Source organism: Ipomoea triloba, chromosome 10 (genome assembly GCF_003576645.1).
Source record: "Ipomoea triloba cultivar NCNSP0323 chromosome 10, ASM357664v1".
Classification (NCBI taxonomy): Eukaryota; Viridiplantae; Streptophyta; class Magnoliopsida; order Solanales; family Convolvulaceae; genus Ipomoea; species Ipomoea triloba.
Window position 1 is genome coordinate 13,794,461 of NC_044925.1, and position 20,409 is coordinate 13,814,869.

General features: G+C 33.9%; 1 protein-coding gene across 1 annotated transcript in view; it reads right to left on the minus strand.

Moving 5' to 3' along the window:
- The window catches only part of LOC116032185 (TBC1 domain family member 15), a 17,420-nt gene extending 2,694 nt beyond the window's left edge, over nt 1-14,726 (minus strand). The window contains exons 1-15 of the mRNA XM_031274631.1: nt 14,545-14,726; nt 13,752-13,931; nt 13,266-13,317; nt 12,602-12,619; nt 11,790-11,897; nt 8,219-8,303; nt 6,264-6,318; nt 5,745-6,134; nt 4,555-4,614; nt 3,582-3,680; nt 3,394-3,504; nt 2,596-2,667; nt 2,236-2,352; nt 1,801-1,950; nt 1,376-1,476 (exon numbers count right to left, since the gene is read on the minus strand). Of these exons, the coding sequence (XP_031130491.1) occupies nt 1,376-1,476; nt 1,801-1,950; nt 2,236-2,352; nt 2,596-2,667; nt 3,394-3,504; nt 3,582-3,680; nt 4,555-4,614; nt 5,745-6,134; nt 6,264-6,318; nt 8,219-8,303; nt 11,790-11,897; nt 12,602-12,619; nt 13,266-13,317; nt 13,752-13,931; nt 14,545-14,607 (1,661 nt within the window). The 5' untranslated portion in view covers nt 14,608-14,726. The remainder of the gene's footprint in view (nt 1-1,375; nt 1,477-1,800; nt 1,951-2,235; nt 2,353-2,595; nt 2,668-3,393; nt 3,505-3,581; nt 3,681-4,554; nt 4,615-5,744; nt 6,135-6,263; nt 6,319-8,218; nt 8,304-11,789; nt 11,898-12,601; nt 12,620-13,265; nt 13,318-13,751; nt 13,932-14,544) is intronic.
- Between the last annotated feature and the right edge of the window lie 5,683 nt (nt 14,727-20,409).

The window sequence follows — 20,409 nt, forward strand, 5'->3', positions numbered from 1 at the left end:
GGGGGGGGGGGGGGGGGGGGGGGGGGGGGGGGGGGGGGGGGGGGGGGGGGGGGGGGGGGGGGGGGGGGGGGGGGGGGGGGGGGGGGGGGGGGGGGTGGTTTTTTTTTTTTCCTTGTTTTTTTTTTGTTTTATATAAATTAAAAATAGTGTTAGTTTATATTTTTATATTTTAAATAAAATAATAAAAATATATAATTATACATTTCTACTCATTTTCCGGAAAATGAACCAAACACACAGACAGTTTTCCTAAGTGCAAACAAACACGGGAAATGAACTCATTTTTCGGAAAATAACTCATTTTCCAAAAGTCATTTTCTTGCTTTCCAAACACACCCTTAGGAGAAATAGAAATTAACTTGATTAACTTCCATAGTATTTTAGCTCATTGGAGGTATCCCAGAGATAGATGGATTTCTAGTACAAATACCCCTTATTCAATTCTTTCCCCTTCCTGTTGCCATTTTTATACTGCAACGACAACTCCAAAGAAGTTTGTTTGGCTCTTTCTTCCTCAATATGCTTTTTCTCATCAAGTAACTGCAGGCAGAAGAAATCTTGTTTGTTTTTTCTTTTCCTTATTGTCTATTTAAAAGAATTACTTGTCTCAAAGTGAGAAGTATCCTATTTCCTACTCAAGATCCAATTTAAATACCAATTCTAGCAACAAAAACAATTAAACTTGAGGCTTCAAGATTGGAGATCTTTATCAATGATTTCTATGTAAGTTCGCAATGCAAGAAAGCCAAGAATTGTCATTTTTCTGTACAAGTTGGGTATATTGTATGTGCTCCAACTTGACAGGGTATGTTAGAATAGTTAGAATGTTCCTAAATTGGAGATTAGGATGGTTGCCCAACAAGTTAGGAACCTTGGATATGGAAGGATTGTTGAATTTGAAAGATCCAAAGGCCTGACAGGTGGAGAATAACAACCACATGCCAGTTAGGCAAAAGCAAAGATGAAGAATCAAGGAATGAAAAAATGTATATAATACTGAAAGATTACAATATAAATATATTACTATAATTCTATGTTTCTAATGAAGAAAGATAGTACATATATATAGAGACACATATTTGTTATTTAAGCACCTATTCATAAACAGACACAACCCATGGACAGACATAATAACCCCTTTGTTGGATTTCAGGTTTCCCTATCATCTGCAATCTAATTTAGTATAATACCCCCTTATTATTGTAACTATTCATACAATTAAATACATCAATTCTATAGGAAAACATATAATAATTTTCTTTATTCTTGGTTCATTCTCTTTTAACAATATCAACACACGAAAGAAAACTTTGAAAATTGAAATGAATGGCAACGAAATAGCACATAAAGGGAGTCAGGAAATTCTATTCCTTGCCTTTTGAATTGTATGAGTATCCAGCGAAAGCAGAAGAAGTAATTCAAGCAGTCCTTCTGGTTGAAGTAATTATGCAATGGGCTATCTAACAACTCCACCAACTGCAATTATTCAAACATAAATTATCACAAGGTTAAGCATAAATTTAACAGGCAAGTCAATTAAACAAGAAATCAACTAGAAAGAGGCTAAAATAACATTATGATACAAAATAAGAATGGAGATTGGACGCAACAGCCTAAATGCTTGGCAATCTTAGACTCATGCACTCGTGCTGCCAAACATAGGTCACATATAAAAATACAAACACCAAATTGGTTAGAAGAGACCAGGAATCAATTATCACCCACACACAATATTATATATAAACATTTCACCAAAACTTGGGGAGGGGAAGAAGGGGGGGAGAGAGAGAGAGAGATAACCTTGCATAAAGCAAAAAGCTGTGAGTGCATTCCATTCTGGTCACGATTAAAATTGGGCCCAAGTCTCTCCATTAGTGCAACAAAGCACCAAAATGATTCTGATTCATCTTCCATAACATATAATATTGGAGAAAGAAGATCACTCATACCCTACAAGTAAAACGAAATACAAATTTCATTTTTATTAGGAGGCAAGTAGAGAAAATAAATGTCATTAAATGGTATATTGGTATAGTTAAAGAAACAGGGCTATGAACTGTTATATTGGTAAAACTTAAAGTGGCTATTGGCAACTTGGCAAGATACAAATTGAACAACAAACATTACATAATAAAACAACAGATTTGTGATATCACATATATGTGGAGAAAAGGTAACCCAAATCATTGAATTTAATTAAACAAGCAAAACGTAGAAAAGGAACTTTTTTATTACCTGACAGTAACCCAAATCAAAGTTGTAGAATGAGTATGTAAGCAGTATGTCATGTAAAAGGTTCACATTAAGATTCTCGTCCCCATCATAGAAGGGGAGTGTCCTGTCAGTCCTCACCTTAAAATACAAGGAGAAAAAGGAGAATTAACATTTTTTTCATTTGATCAATAAAAGAAGAATTACTGTTGTTTCAATCCTGATGAAACAGGTAAGGAATAGCAACAGTAACAGCAACAATACTAGAATGGTAGTAGTACTAAAGAATAGTAAAAAACATTCACAAAATGGAAAATCAAATAATATATGCATCTTTAACAAAATTTAGTTGTGACACGGGTATGGAACAAGTTTAAAGCATACCACATCTTTCTCAATAAGGCCTTTCCTTTCCCGGAATTTTGTAAATCTCTTTGCTTGTTCTCTTGAAATACTCTGCATAACACATATGTAAATATGTAAATAACACTTAAATTGATAACATTTTCCCGCTCTATCAACCCAGAAAAGGCAATTAGCTACGAAACATAAAGCAATGTTCAAACACAAATTTATAATGACTCAATTTCAGAAACAAGCTAAGAATAGGAAAAAGAAAAACACATAAACAAAAATGAAGGCCAAAAGCAACTAGCTTCATAAAAATAGATTAATACTTTTAAACCAACCAAAGACTTCTCTTCAGGATAAGACCGATCAGATCCGCCATAGGCATGTGAGAGACTAAAATATGGAATCCAACTGCAATAGAATTATTTATATTATATGCAATCAAAGTTCATGTTATGATATAATCTCTTTTGACTTGGCAAGAGCCGAAGATTGAGAGCAACAAAAACCATCATATAAGAGTCTTAAACAACAAGCAGACTGAGCATGTGTACAGGAATAAAGGCATAATTCTAACATCCAAAATGAACAAAACAATGTGCAAAACCATTACTAAATTAACATTATGATGCCAGCAACCCATCTTATTTTTAAGACGTAAAAACAGACAATATCTACAGAATTCTGAATCTCAAACTTGAAGAAATTAGAATTTTCAACTACCTATAACTGTTTTTCCAATATGTTCTTGACAATAATACCAAGAGGAGAATGCAGATAACATACCCAGTAATGCAAGGTGCACAAGAGCTAAGGCTAAGAATAACAAACCTTCCATTGATTCTTAATGGTTTCATATTCTGACTTTTTAACTGAAACAAGATATTCCCTTTCTGCATAAGTTGAATCATATGAATGATATCCCAACAAGAATGCCCAGACCTGCAACCACAAACAGTTAACAAGTGCCCTCTGTTACAAAACAAAGAAAGCATCTCCTAAAAAATAAATAAATAAACCTCTTTCCGCAGATTGTGTTCAACTCCACCATAAAAGATCCTCTTTCTCAAGGCTTGTGGATCCAAAACTCTTCCTTCAGAATCCAAGAAAGAAACCCACTGGATAGAAACATGGATTTAGGAAGCAAAAGACTACAGTAATCTAGTATCAGAATTCATGTAAGAAAGAATTCTTAGGCTAGCATTTCATTAACAATTTAACATTTTGTTTGTCAAATAGATATTAGAAACCCCTGGAAAAGCAGGTAGGCATGTCATATCGTGCTGCTATACATATTACAAACAATCCAGTTTTTCACGAGCGGACAAAGCATATTGAGGTTGATTGTCATTTTGTACGAGAGAAAGTTCAACAAGGACTGATATCTGCTGTGCACGTTCGTAGTGGTGATCAATTAGCTGATGTGTTCACGAAAGGGCTGAGCAGGAGTCGGGTTTCATATATATGTAACAGGCTGGGCATGTTTGATATTTATGCTCCAGCTTGAGGGTGAGTGTTAGAGAAAATAGGTTCTAGTTGAGAGTATTACTCTAAATCCTTAGTTTGAAATTTGAATTGTGTGGTTCTGTACATTCCTTAGCTTGTATAAATAGGTTCATTTCCATTTTACTTTCATCACAGTAAATACAAACACATTCATTACCTACGAACAGTAGTCCGTGCCTAACAAGGGATAGTGTCAATTGCACCTGCTGGAGTTTTAGGCCAATAATATGCAAATAGTACTAAGAAATACATGAGCTTAACTCCACAGGGTCCAAGTAATCCCTTACAAAAGGAATGCACAGAAAAGTAATAGAGTACTAATCTCCACAAACAAATTACAAGATACCTTTGGTGAGCAGTCAATTACCGACTTGCGTATCATTTTTATAACAAAATAAGGGATATGAAGGCTATATACTACAAGTGTCAACACATTGCAATTTTCAAAGCTGCCATATTAGGAAGTGGGGGAAAAAGGTCCTTTACCTCTTCTGACCTCAAGGGGGGCTGGCGTGGTTTGCCCCATACTAGGGATAATTTTTCAATCTGCAAAATTTTAAAAAAAAAATAAAAAATAAAAAAAAAAATTAGATTGAAGAATTGAAGAGTGAAAGTACAAAGCACTTGCTAAAGGTAAACTCAAGTCAAAGCTTGATCCATAGTTCCAAACCCAACTATTTTTGGCCCATCAAAAGATCGTAAAATACATCTGAGGGTTCATAGAAGATATTAAATAAATTTTAAATGCATCCCCTCTCTAACAACAATAGATTTCAGTTGAAATGGAAAAAACAATTCAACTATTTCTAAGAAGGCAAACGGAAGTGTTATCAAGTGTTAAGAAGGCAAATGGAAGTGTTATCAAGTGACTATTAGGCCAACAAAGTTATATGACATGAATGTTGAACAGTATAAGTTCAATATGAGAAAAAATAATAATAATAAAATAAATAAAAAAAAACACACATATAAGACATGTTTTATTTGAAGTGAGACAACAGTGGCACCTTGAGGGGAAGAAATTGAGTAAAACAAAAAAAGATAGTTTCATATAGCACTTTCTATCGATAAGATAGTTTTGGACAGACTTCTGGATGTTTTAGTCTAAAAGAGTAATAGGAGAGAATAAGATGTAAAACCTAACTTACTTGTGGCAACATATTAAAAAGAGCCTCACAGCTTATATAACACTTCTTAAGTACTATAAATGATGTGTTATTTTTTTGACAGGTAGTGCATGGACAACAACAGTAATAATAGTAGTAATAGTAATAAAAGTAACAACAACAACAACAATAATAGTAATAATAATATAATAATAATAATAATAATAATAATACAATATTGAAATGTTCCATCTCAAGTAAAAGTTTAAGCTAATACTGAGGACAGAAATTTACAAAATTTTATTTATCCTCAGGAATAGGATTCCATTCAGGCATTCACACATAAACCTCATGTACCTAACATTGACAAGACCAAGGCATAGCTGCATATTCAAAATTAGTAACTACACAGCTATTTCATACACAACATCAAAAACATTTGAGAATTAGACTAATAGCATAATCATTGTCATTTGTCAATGCCAAACATAATCAACTTTATTGAGAGTTGATACACATGAATTGTTTTCCATGCTATTCCACGGGTTAATAAAGGAAGAAGTCTGTTACCTCAACAGGATCAGAGGGTATAGGAACTGCTTCCAAAACATTCTGCGCAACATCTGATGTGGTATGAGGATAATCAAGCCTCGACTGATCATTCTTCTTCCTCTCATTAGAGATAAAACTATCACTGTAAGTTTCATGGAAAAGTTGAGATGTTGCTTCACGAGCAAATCTAGTTACAAGTGAAAATTTCTCTAGCACATTAATTGACAGATCTCGAGCAGGGTCATTATGCTTTTGCCTTGGCCTCCCACTTTGTTCAGCATATGCTGATGTCCTATCAGAAGCTTCCCCATCAGCCCCGCTGAATTGTGATTCACTAGCAGCAACAGAAAAAGATGCACTACCTGCTACAGAAACTGCCCTAGAGAGCTCCAAGGAAGAGAGAGTTCTCTGTAAAATGAAAACCAAAGCTCCAAATGAAAAGTGAAAGATAATCATGAAGAAAGCATCTTTTAGGCAAAATCCATTTTTGCAGATTACTTCGACAATCAAGCTAATAACTAGAAAATAACTAGGCACCTGTAGGGGATCCTGAAAATCATTCACAAGAAATACATTGGAATCTTCAGCTGACCTGGATATAAAGTTTATCCTATAAGAATCTAGAAATACTTTGCATGTCAAAAATAGTGGTAAAATAAGCTCACTTGTTAATTTGCAACAACCCACAATTAGAAATTGCAAACAGATCCAGAAATTGTATTTATTAATTATGCACTCAAGTTCTAAATACCAAGTACAAAGGAACACGTAAAGTACAAACAACTTGTCCTCACACTCAATCAACCGTTTCCTCAAATTTTATAAGGGCACACTGCCATTGCATACATAGATATAGTATTTACAAGATTCTGGTCGTGGTTAAATTACTCTCCATTATGAAAGTAAGACATTGATGCAAACGACTAGGAGCTATTTTCAAAATCAAATTTTATTTGAACATACATACCTGTTTTTTTTATTATTTTCACTTTTTTTAAGACGACAAAAATAATAAGTGACAACAAGGGAACTGCTGCTTGAAAAGATTTGGGCCAAATAGTGGCCCCAAGAGTGCAGTCATAATTATTGGCTCATTGACTGAAATGGGCAAGTTTCAAAAGGAGTGGACAAAAATGGGCAACTTTTAAAACATGGCCAAGAAAAGGAGAAACTCCTTTGGGACTTGAGTTCCCAACGGAGTTTCTCAAATTTGCTAAATGAAATTTTTATTTTTTTTGCCTAAAATACGGTATGTATTGCTACGGATGATAAACGCAAGTCGGACTTGCATTTCTCGTATAAACTCAAGTCCCACTTGCGTGTCTCAAAAAAAAAAATTGCTGGAAATGTTCGCCGGAAATGCAAGTCGAGGCTTAGTGGAGGAGAAGGTGGCAGAGCTCAAAAAAGAGTTGCAGAAAGCGGTGAAGGACATCGTGGGACTGCAGCGACTGTTCTATGGAGTCCACTAATCAAGCCATGCAGTATTTGTGTGCTCTAAGAGATTTAAAGTTGAGGCGTTTAGGGTTTTCTAATTCTCAGGGTATTGGGAATCTTTCTTTGGGTCTCTATCCCCCCAAAGAAATTATATGCCCTCTCTCTAGGAAACTCATGCCCTCTCTGGCAAATATATATATATATATATATATATATATATTGAGACACTCAAGTGGGACTTGAGTTTATCATCCGTAGTGATACATACGACAACGCAAGTCGTTTGTCGTATTCATACTAACAAAATTTTAGGCAAAAAAAAAAAAAAAAATCATTTGGCAAATTTGAGAAACTCCATTGGGACTTGCGTTTTTTACCAAAAACACAAGTCCCAAAGGAGTTTCTCCTTTTTTTGTCCATGTTTCAAAAGTTGCCCATTTTTGTTCACTCCTTTTGAAACTTGCCCATTTCAGTCAATGGCCCCATAATTATTCAAAAAAATTGATAAAGTTCGACCCAGTCAAGAGGGCCCTACAAAGTCAAATTATTACCCTAGCTGATTTCAAATTTCACTTCCTCAGATTAACCTTTAATCTCTAACAAACAACGGCAAAGGCTTGAGCTCTCAAACTTAAGACTCCCATTGCTTTGTTGCAGTCATCACCACACTTCAAATCAGGAAGAATTCAGCATAAATCCAATACCCACACCCATGCCAAATCATGTTGATAAAGCCTAAAGGTATCCCTTGGTGACTTAAAGAGCCAATTTAATAGAGCTTAAAAATAATAGTTTTGGCTTGATTAATGAAAGAATAGTTATTACATACATTTATTCCAAAAAGATTTGATAAAGAAATATAGAAGAATAAGAAGAGACCAAAACGGAGGAATTTTTGAATCCCATTGAATCAGGTAGAAATTGCTAAACATTTGCAAATGGAAATGTTAAAGTTTTGAATGTTGTTCTACTTGGTGGCAGAAATGAGATCATTTGTCATTAAACAAAGGAGCACTTGGCATCACAACAAGAAAAGAATGGCATATCACAGAACCAACCTCGCAAGAACAACATGTTGCTTAACTGTGGCAAGAAACTCTCGAACTCCACCATTGTAGAAGTAAAGTGGAGGAAAAGCCAGTCCTACAAAATAATAGTATCATTAAGGAAATTAAATTGATATATACTAGGTGAAAATTGAAATTGAACCAGTCAGAGATTAGCAGTAATATCACACCATGCCAGTAATTCACTGGTCCAAAAATTAAGAGTTGACATTTTCTTTTTATTTCCCTAATCGTAAATAATCTGGGGTTAGCTATATGGATTCTATTTTTGAATTCAGCTCTATTTAAGCTTCCCCCAGGTTCTACTTCTTGTAATTTTGAGCTTCGTTATAAATATAAAAAGATAAAGATAAAAATTTTAAATTATTGCTCTTGCTTCATTTAACAAGTGTTAGTACACACACACATATATACAGTGATTGTGAGACTCCACTTATGGTTTTGATGTTGTGTTTCCTAACAAATAGGTTTTCATTTGTGTTCAACCCTCCCCCTCAAGCTAGAACATAGATACCAATTATGCAAGTTTGTCGCACATAAATAATTTGTCCAAAATAGCCATGGGTTTACAAATATAATTAATTCTATTTCTATTGAACCCTTCGGTAAATAGAACAACTAATTGTCCCCTGCTATTTATGTATGAGGTAGAAATTAATCTTTGCTGAACCTTTCTCATACAAAATGGCAGTCCACTTGAATATTTGTCCATTAATGGAAGACTAGATTGTTAAAAATATAAATAGTTGCCAAATTGTCACACCATAAGTTTAGTTGTATTCCAGATGCCAATATCCTATATGGATTATATATTCACATAAGTTAACAGGCTATTTAGGCTATAGCACAATACTTAGATTTTGCAGTCTAGTGTTGTAAAAATCATACTAGGCACCGATTAGGGCCTCTAGGCTGAGGGGATTTAAACCCTAGGCGTCTTATAGGCAGCCGGCTGAATAGGCGCCCTCGGCGCCCAACTCAGTCGACCCTAATCTAATTAAAAAAAAATGAAGTTCAAAGCATCGAGCGTTGCCCTTTCCACAGCCGCAAAGCCTTAGCGTCCGAGCATCCCCATCTAGTCCTTGCCATCACAATCGTCGTCGCAACAACCAGTCCTCCTCAGCATCCTCGTCTGATCATCGTCGCAGTCGCTATGCAAAGTTGCCTTGTCATCGTCCATCGTCGCCAACCTCGCTTGCACCTCGTCGTCTTCTGTCCCTCGCCTGCACCTCGTCGACTACACCTCTTACAAAATGCCTTGGTTGAATGCATTGTCTCTAGAACACTGCCTTCTACTGTTGATTTATATTTATTGTCTCTGCCTCTCTGGAACACTGCCTTCTATTTTTTCTAATTACTAGGCCGCCTAGGCGCTAGGTGCCTCCCGCCCCCGGGCACCCGACTAGCACCTAGTGCCTTCTACAACATTGTCTGCAACTTGCCTTGCTACCACATTCCACTTCTTGCTCCCCCATGCGACCAAAGATCCTCCCACTATCCCACAAAATCACAATATCCTATAGTTGACTTCTTGTTACTTGGTGATCCAACCAATCAGTATCCATAAACGCTTCAATACTTCAGTATTCATGATTTCTTACCAAATACCTTATCTCAGTCCACTCTTTAAATATTTCATTATTTCACAACTCAAATTATCACTTCGCATTGAGAAACTTTAGGGTTTCCATGAATTGATTGATCACACTTACAAGTGATATCCAAATGAACGATAATTAGACAGGTAAGCATACAAACTAGTCTTCTGTCTTTCTAGATCATAAAATGCTCCCTACTCACCTGCTACGTCATATAGGAGTCTCACATTGCTTTGCATAAGCCAGTAGCCCAGTACTCTCAAATAAATCCAATACATATTCTCTCTTAAGAGAGTAATATCCCTTTCTTGGATTGAGTAACTTCAATTCCCAAAATATGCATCATACCCGAGTCCTTACTATGAAATCTTGCCCGGAGAAAGGACTTGAGAGCATCAATTATTCTTGCATCATTTCCTGTGAGTGTACTACAATCAACATATACTCTAAACAAGATACATCCACCATTACTATGCTTGAAAAATAAAACATGCTCACCAACACTTCTTTGCAAACCAAATACTACCACAACATTACTAAAAGTCCAAACCATGCTCAAGGAGATTGTTTTAGTCTGTACAATTTCTTTAATTTGCATAATTTGCTATACTTCCCATGATTAACAAAACTAGGTAGTTCCTACATGCATTGTTCTTCCCACAAATCACCTTGAACAAATGCATTCGTGACATCTATCTAATCCATAGGCCAATGATTACTAGCAGCCAATGAAATAAAACTTGAACACAGGTCAACTTGGCCACAATAGAAGAATTATCGGTATCTCCAGACCACATTTTTGGGCATAACCTTTACTTTCAACCTAGTAATCGAACCATCAAGATTTGTTTTCACCACATACACCAACTTAAAACCAATTGCTTTTGTACTAACAAGAAGAGAAACTAAGTCTCACATACGGACTATAGTGGTGTGCATCATCAGAAGCGCATGGACTAGGTGGCACATCCGCACATGATGGCATGACTTCCTTCTCTAGCCCCCCCCCCCCCCCCCTATTCTAAGTTCCTAAGTTTCAATTTTGATCCCCTCCTTCAATAGCATGCACGTACCATCTAGGTTTCGTCTTTTTCGTGTCATACCTATCTTATTGCCATGATACCACATTATAAATATAAAAAGATAGAGATAGAATGAATGAATTATTGTTTTGCCTCATTCCACAAGTAGTACTCACATATATACATTGTGTTTCTTTAACAAGTGTCTTGTGTTCAACAAGCTTCAAAAGTTATACCCCACGATAGACCACTTTGCTAAAACCTGATTCTATATTTTATAGCAAATCCCACTTTAGACTTCAAATTGCTTGCAGTGGGAGTACTTTAGAACAATAATTAAAGACAAAGATGTAGAAGGGAGTTAGGGATAGACTTCATAAGTCTCAATTTGGTTTCGCTTAACTTTTAGATAAGAATAGCAAAACATAAACCAAGTGCCTTCTATATTCACACTTGTACCATGATAATTATTTGACTTGTACTTGTCATAACAATTAAAAAATTGTTGCCTAATTTTCTGAGAGATGCTACAAATTTCACATCTAGCTAAACTCTAGTTCATCGCCAAACAAGGCTCAAATTGAAGCATATACATATTAGTTACACTATTAGAACAGTTGGCCAAATAATTCTCGAATATTTTTTGTTTAGTTTAGTATTGTTCATTTCCTTTTTAATAAGTAATACTTCTTTTTCATAAAAGAGAACACCAAAAGATGCAGAGAACAGTTTAGTATTTCGAAAAACTTAACACAAATGCCGAGCATAGATATGAAATTCTTATAAAGTCCATAAAGTCATTAACATTTTCAGACCTTTCTCTTTAGTCTTTACCAAAAAGATATGGTTCTCAACCATACACATTAAAGACCTCTAAAAATGATGAATAATTTCCAAAGAGAAGAATATGAGGAATATTGCTTCAGTATCCAGTAGGCATACCTGACGATAGAACTACAATAACATACTGCCATCCAAGTGTTGGTGTGTGCCTGCGAATTGACCTAACACCCGAAAATGGAACTGCCCTTATAGTGTAAAGATTTCTATCTGGAGCAAAATATTTAAATAGAAAAAGAAACATTAAAGACGAAAGAAATCACAGGTATGTGTTCTGTGCAAATTTTTTCAAGTGCTTTACATCAACATATAGCTTGAGGTCTTGAGACTAACCTTTCTCAGATAACCTTGCACTTGAGCTTTGTCCTTTGTAAGGAATCCATGTNCCCCCCCCCCTCCCTATTCTAAGTTCCTAAGTTTCAATTTTGATCCCCTCCTTCAATAGCATGCACGTACCATCTAGGTTTCGTCTTTTTCGTGTCATACCTATCTTATTGCCATGATACCACATTATAAATATAAAAAGATAGAGATAGAATGAATGAATTATTGTTTTGCCTCATTCCACAAGTAGTACTCACATATATACATTGTGTTTCTTTAACAAGTGTCTTGTGTTCAACAAGCTTCAAAAGTTATACCCCACGATAGACCACTTTGCTAAAACCTGATTCTATATTTTATAGCAAATCCCACTTTAGACTTCAAATTGCTTGCAGTGGGAGTACTTTAGAACAATAATTAAAGACAAAGATGTAGAAGGGAGTTAGGGATAGACTTCATAAGTCTCAATTTGGTTTCGCTTAACTTTTAGATAAGAATAGCAAAACATAAACCAAGTGCCTTCTATATTCACACTTGTACCATGATAATTATTTGACTTGTACTTGTCATAACAATTAAAAAATTGTTGCCTAATTTTCTGAGAGATGCTACAAATTTCACATCTAGCTAAACTCTAGTTCATCGCCAAACAAGGCTCAAATTGAAGCATATACATATTAGTTACACTATTAGAACAGTTGGCCAAATAATTCTCGAATATTTTTTGTTTAGTTTAGTATTGTTCATTTCCTTTTTAATAAGTAATACTTCTTTTTCATAAAAGAGAACACCAAAAGATGCAGAGAACAGTTTAGTATTTCGAAAAACTTAACACAAATGCCGAGCATAGATATGAAATTCTTATAAAGTCCATAAAGTCATTAACATTTTCAGACCTTTCTCTTTAGTCTTTACCAAAAAGATATGGTTCTCAACCATACACATTAAAGACCTCTAAAAATGATGAATAATTTCCAAAGAGAAGAATATGAGGAATATTGCTTCAGTATCCAGTAGGCATACCTGACGATAGAACTACAATAACATACTGCCATCCAAGTGTTGGTGTGTGCCTGCGAATTGACCTAACACCCGAAAATGGAACTGCCCTTATAGTGTAAAGATTTCTATCTGGAGCAAAATATTTAAATAGAAAAAGAAACATTAAAGACGAAAGAAATCACAGGTATGTGTTCTGTGCAAATTTTTTCAAGTGCTTTACATCAACATATAGCTTGAGGTCTTGAGACTAACCTTTCTCAGATAACCTTGCACTTGAGCTTTGTCCTTTGTAAGGAATCCATGTCTGCCACAATAAAAACAATTCATAATTAGTTGAACATAAATGCCAACTTAAACCATTTAATTAACTGCCAATATTAGTATACTACAGAGAAAAACAAAAAATAGTCTAGTATCCATCCCTCTCCTCCATCAAGCTTCTTCAGCTGTCTAAAAATATTTCTGACATAAAATCAAAGCATATGTTTTTCACTTGATTATTTATGTCCATATTTTAAAAGAGGGGAAAAAAAAAAAGAATTTTAAAATCCTTCCTGACCATTCGATGAGAGTACCAAAATCATGACAAGCCATGAGAAGAATCACAAACTAATAGCAGACACACCACATTTGCAAGCAATTAATTACATGAAGAACAAATTGTTCTCATTGGATACTAAAAATTCCAAGTTGGAATCACGTAGCAATATCAACAGCAATGAGAGAGTACAATAATACCATGAATAGAGAGTTCCCTTGCTTAATCAGCTTCAATCTACCACTAATCCTTTCTGATGCATACTGTGTGGGATGAATTGTCACGTTATCCTTCAGGTACACTATTTCTGCCCCATCTGGCTCACTTGATGAACTCTGTCTACTATTAGTACTATCATTTCGAGTCATAGTTGCTGAACCCTAACACAAGTAATCAAACAAAAAAGTCCTAATTTAATTCACAAATTGGACACCAAAGAAGAACTAAAACTACTCTAAAAGAAATCAATGAATAAAATAGATTAAATTACAGCAGCAATTGACATTATAAAATGCAAATTGCACAGTATTGCCTAGCCATCAAAGTTATTCAAAGACAGTCAACAGCATTGATGAGTATTAAAGATTTTAACAACTACAAAGAGTTGGGATTAAATTATAACTGACAAAGATAACCTTTCCGCTTAAGAAAAACATTAATTCACTGAAAAACATACTCCCATCCCGTTCAATCAAAGCTAGCTCAGCGCACTGCTGGAAAATCAACTTGACCACAAAATTGATATTACCGAATTATTCAGTAAATTAAAAAGGAAGTTGGGTATACCGCTAATGCTCCACGCTCAAAAAAGTTCACGATAATGATGAATTGATTTCATCAATAAACCACAAAAATAAAAATAGCTAGAGGAAGGTATTCCTAATTCAGTATCCAAATCCCCAAACACATTTTCTTATGTGCATAATAAATGAGTGTTTGTGTATGTCAGTGTTTGTGTGACTGATGAAGATTGTGGCTACAGAGATGCCATACCTGTTGCATAGAGGCAGCGTAATCAGCGTCGTCGGACAGATCGCCAAGCTCAGTTTCGTGCATCGCCGGTGAATTAGCAGAGACACCCGCCGGTGATCTACGGAAAGTAAAAGAGGGGTAGAGAGCGTTGTTCTCTTCGCGACGAAGAAAGAGAGGAAATGAAGGTTCGGGAGTGGGGCCCAGATGATGTGGAATGGGGAGGCGGTTTTTTGTATTTAATAACAAATTCATTAAACACGACCACGGGCTAATCTTCCTGTTAAAACTTAAAGCTAGTTAGCTAGCATAGGCTTAGTTCACCCAATTTAATTTGGAGAAATGAGATGGTATTACCATTTAAATATTTTACTAGTTTTTCTTATGCGCGATGCGCAAAATATAGGTGCCCAATATTAGTATTTTTATTAAAATTTTAAATTTATTTAAAGTTTAATATAGTAAATAATAATAATAATAATAAAAATGTAAAATATTTTTATAAATTAGATATTTATATTTTAAAAACTAACTAACATATAACTCTAATATTTAATGTGTATATATTATTATTATTATTATTGAAAAAGATAAGAAAATATATGGTGGATGCATGTGCATAGTAACAATAGTGGAAAAGATAACGGAAGTTATAACGGTAGGGGTATATTTGTCCAAAATATTATGTAGTACAACTTTTATAGCATAATGTACAAAAAAACTTAACGGAAAAAACGGACATAAATGAGGGGTATAACCTTAATTCACATTTATTATGTTTTTAGATTAGTCTCGTGACTTGAAAATTTATAAATATGTTAAATTAGGAAAATATCATTTTTAGTCGCTCGACTATAATACACGTATCAATTTTAGTTTTTGATTATTAAAATTTTTAAATTAGGTACATGACTATTCAATTTGTATCACATTTAGTCATTGGCTATTAACATTTTTAAATTAGGTGCATGACTATGCAATTTGTATCACCTAATTTGAAAATGTTAATTGTCAAAGGACTAAATGTAATACAAATTTCCTTCAAAAAAAAAATGTAATACAAATTGAATAGTCATGCACCTAATTTAAAATTTTTGATAGTCAATGAAAAAAATTGATACATATATTATAATTCAGGGACTAAAAATAATATTTTCTCTATGTTAAATTGTAAAACAAGTTTCAATTGACATATACATTAATATAATATTCATAAAAGACCATTTAAATATCTTAACGAAATGATTGTGTAAGTTTTTAGAGAGAGAAATGGTGGATATTAATTGCTTGATTGCTTGCGATCTTACACTTAGATAGAATATACATACATACATACATACATATATATATATATATATATATATATATATATATATATATATATATATATATATGTAATCATAATCAAGTGCGTTCGCGCCTTAACGTGCGATCAGTGCGACCCCACCATTATGTATACAATACACCACTCAATGTTAAAAAATGCATCACACAAATATGCACTATTAAGTACGCATCACCAAAAAACACATCACTATGTATGCAAATATACACCACACAGTGTTAGGAATGCACCATTAGAGGCAAGGGATTTATGGTGCATTATTTTGGGTGTGTGGTGTGTTTTTTGGTGTTTTTGTGTTTTTTCATTGTGGTGCATTTTCTAACATTGAGTGGTGTATATTTGTATACATAGTGGTGTATTCCGCACTGATCGCACAAGAAGGCGCGACCACATTTGAATAGAAATATATATATATATATATTGACGGTAAGAATGGTTACCGTAGTAATATTGATAAGTAAGTAAGAATAGTTTGAGTGCAAGTGTTTCAGTATAATAGACAAGTGAGTAACAATGTCACAATGTAGATCTGTGTACTTAGTGAGAGTGAGTGATTTTGAGTATAGTAGTGTTGTGTATCATAAAACAAAGTGTCTCATCCTCTACCACAAGTTTGCTACTTATACTATGGCTGCAACGACTCTTCCTCTAGTGAGTGTAACGGAGTGTTAGTAATGGTGAGCTACATTGAGTGCTGGTAATGGTGAGCTGCATTGAGTGCCGGTAATGGTGAGCTGCATTGAGTGCTGGTAATAGTAAGCATTCAGATAATTCCCCTTTATCTATAGGTTGAACAAACTATATCCTAAAAAGCAAGTAAGATCAAATATTACACAAATAAGTTGTGTATACATGAAGACATCGATATATACGAATCAAAATCAAATATTACACAAATAAGTTGCTGCCGATGAACCTGTTGCGCTTTGAGAAGATGCCCTTCGTGCAGCTCATCATCCCTGCCGATGGATATGAAGCCTACGGCTGTGAGACGAGAAAGGAGAGCGGGATAATATATATATATATATATATATATATATATATATATATATATATATATATATATATATAAGCAAAAGGTTTGACTGATGGAAATAGGCGCCCCAAAGGAAAGTACAATTAATTTTAATTTTAAATGACATTTTTATCCAATTGATCGATATTACAAAAATGCCCTTAAAGTTGGGCGGGAAAAAAATTTTCCAGTCGCTTCTATTATATATATATATATATATATATATATATATATATATATATATATACATAGTATACGTCCGTGTGGCATATGTGTTTGAAAAAAATATATATAATATTTTAATTAGTAGTATTTTCATATGTGCATTGCACGGAATGAATTTGTTATAATATTTTAAGAATATTTGAATCAATATACAATTATATAAATTATAACAACAAATATTATGTAGTGCAATTAATGAAATAGATTAGATCGATTATGTTTTCTGATGTTATCCTTGTTTGACTTCGAGCGAATAATTGTTCAATTACCCGTGCGATATAGGGGTAAAATTTTTTATTATATATTTAGATAATAAAATTAAAGATGAAATTATAAACAATTCTAATATTTGAAAGTATACATTTATTTGATTATAAGATGAGTGCAAAAGTATCACTCAATTAATTGAATAACTCGTTTGTCTGCAATTATATTTGTACATTTATGTAATTATATTATTACTAAAATAAATATGGAAAGAAAATGATAAAATAATTTAATTGTAATAATTATTATAAAAATAAATCCAACCACCCATGTTTAACTTAATTACCATAATAATTATTAGACAATTATTATTAGGCAATTATACTAAAATTTGTACAGTTATATTTTTATACCTAAGTATATTCATTTTTACCATATCGCCTTTACTTTTTTCCTCCTCCTCCATATCTAAATGAATTAATCTATACTATTAATAAAAACAAAATCCTCCATTTTAACTTTACGGCCAAAACACTCCTATAAGGGTTGCGTAATATTGTAAAATATTAATATGTTTTACAATTTCTATTCGTACTACAATTGTACATTAAAATATGGTAATACAATTTCTAATACAATATATTCTTTCATACTTTCCTATTCCTAATACAATTCTAGATTAAAATTACTAATGGTAATAATACAATACATGTTGGTCCCGATAAGGTGGGAAAAAGTCTAGAGGGGAGTGAATAGACTTTTCAATAATTTAAAAACTTTATAACACTTTGGTACTTTTAACTCTAGGTAACAAGATTAAATAATCTAAGCAACTTTGATTGCACAACGGAAAATATGTACGGTAAAGTGCTATAAATTAAATCGCGTAAATATAAAGATATACTGTGCATGCAACACATAAGAAACACTTGAAATAGCTCAAATAATAAGTATATGAAATTTGGTGCACATGCATATGTGGGAACTATCAAACCCAGACAAATAATTTAGTCTGTATGAAATGAGTTTCAAGATAATTAGCAAAATAAAATAGGATAAGTCAGGTGTAAGATATATCTTGCATGCACATGTGATTTCACACAAACCCAGATGATAAGATGAATAAATAATATGATAAATAGTAAATGGGTTAGCTCATATAAGAATGCAAGAATGAAAGTACTGCAAGTAAATTAGAGAGAGAGATTTATAGTGGTTCAGAGGTGGTGTAATCCTCCTAATCCACTCTTCTCCTTTCAGTCCAAGGAGGAAATTCACTATCTCGTTCATCCATATACAAATAGTGATTCTCCAAGTCTTTCACAAAGCTACACCCAACTCCGAGTATCTTGCACAAAGTTATACTCCTACACCGATTAATTAAGTGTCTCTCACAAAGCTACACTTAGGGGTCATTTACCAAAATGAAAAAAATGGAGAATTTTCTAGAAAAACAGAGAATTGGAGAAGTGGAAGAATAAAAATGGAAAACTTATTTACTAAATTTATTTTTTCAAATTCTTATTCCATCTCCATTTTCCACATTTCTTAAGGAATTTGGAGAACTCACAAACAAAGTTTTCCAAATTGAGAAATGGACAACAAGCGTGAACAGTGACCACTTTGAGGTTTCGTGATCAAAACCTGTGCTTAGCAACCATACACCCCTCTTTTCCTTCTTGTTTATAGTTCTAGCCTTTTCTCTCGTCTACGGTTTCTAGCCTCAAGGCTAGCTTCTTTTTATTATTATTATTATTATTATTATTATTATTGTTGTTGTTGTTATTTTCCATCCTCTCCCCCTATGCAAACAACATTATTATTATTATTATTATTATTATTATTATTATTATTATTATTATTATTATTATTATTATTTCTCCGAGTGTTTCGCACAAAGCTACACTCCCTAAGTTTTTCACAAGCTCCTTGCTACTCTCCCTTCTTTCTACACTCAGTAGAAATTTTTACGAAGAAAATATTTTTTTTCTCAGACTTGAATTCTTTCAATTTTAGTTCAATACTTGCACTTTCGAATTTTCTTGCTTTGTAATTTCGTATGGTTAGTCATTTTGCAAGTTCATATCTATGTTATGTTTGTCTTCAAGTCTGCTTAGGCATTTATAACTTGAAAAAGTTATTTGCTCGTTGTGGAAATTCAAATTTTGAATGTCCACTTGATCTGACAACTCTTGCTAGCTTGATCTGCAACATTTAATGTCCTTGGTAGCCTTTGTCAAATGAATTTGAATTTTGCTTCCTTATCTCTACAAAAGTCTTCTAGTAATTTGACAAGTATGGGTCTTGTAACTTGTAGCCTCCAATTTTGACTTTCTTGCACCTTCTAATAGTGTGAATATTTGACTTATTCACTTTTTGATAAGACAAACCAAATATTTCTTTCAATTAATTCACCTTGGTGATTCTTGCTTGAGCTTAAATAATTTCACTGAAAAAATTCTTGACTTTTTCGCAATTTAAAATTAGCTCCAAGTAGAAAATATTTGATTTTGCCCCTTTGAATTATTTCTCGCCAAGGGTCATCCTGTTCCAAATTTGGAAGTCATCCTCATCCTAATTTGAAATTGAGGTCGTCATCATCCCCATCCTCTTTCCAATTTTGGAAAGTCAGCCTCATCTCCTTTAATTGATCATAGTTGACCTTTTCTCGATTTTGAGATGTCATCCTCTTCAATTTTGCTATGTCAACCTCATCCTCTCTGATTGCAATGTCAACCTCTCAATAATTATTTGAGAATCATCATCATCTTGATTAATTGAGTTCATCTTGATTTCAATTGATTTCAGTCAGCCTGATTGAAGTTGATGGATACCCCGACTAGGGTACCCGACCCGAGAAGACTGGTATTTGGAGCCCACCAACTGCCAATCTCGGCGTATATGTAGCTCGGGTCCTGTAACTCGTGCGGCTCAGTTCTTGCAGGTAGTCAGGAGGCGGCGCCTGGCCGGGTGCGCTTTAAAAGGCGGCTACCATGCAGAATTTGGAAACCTGGGGTGAGATTTAGGAAATTTTGCCTTAATCAAAATTTGGTAACTTTCGTGCCAGATAAGCAGCCCTAAGTTGCCTTCCTAAATC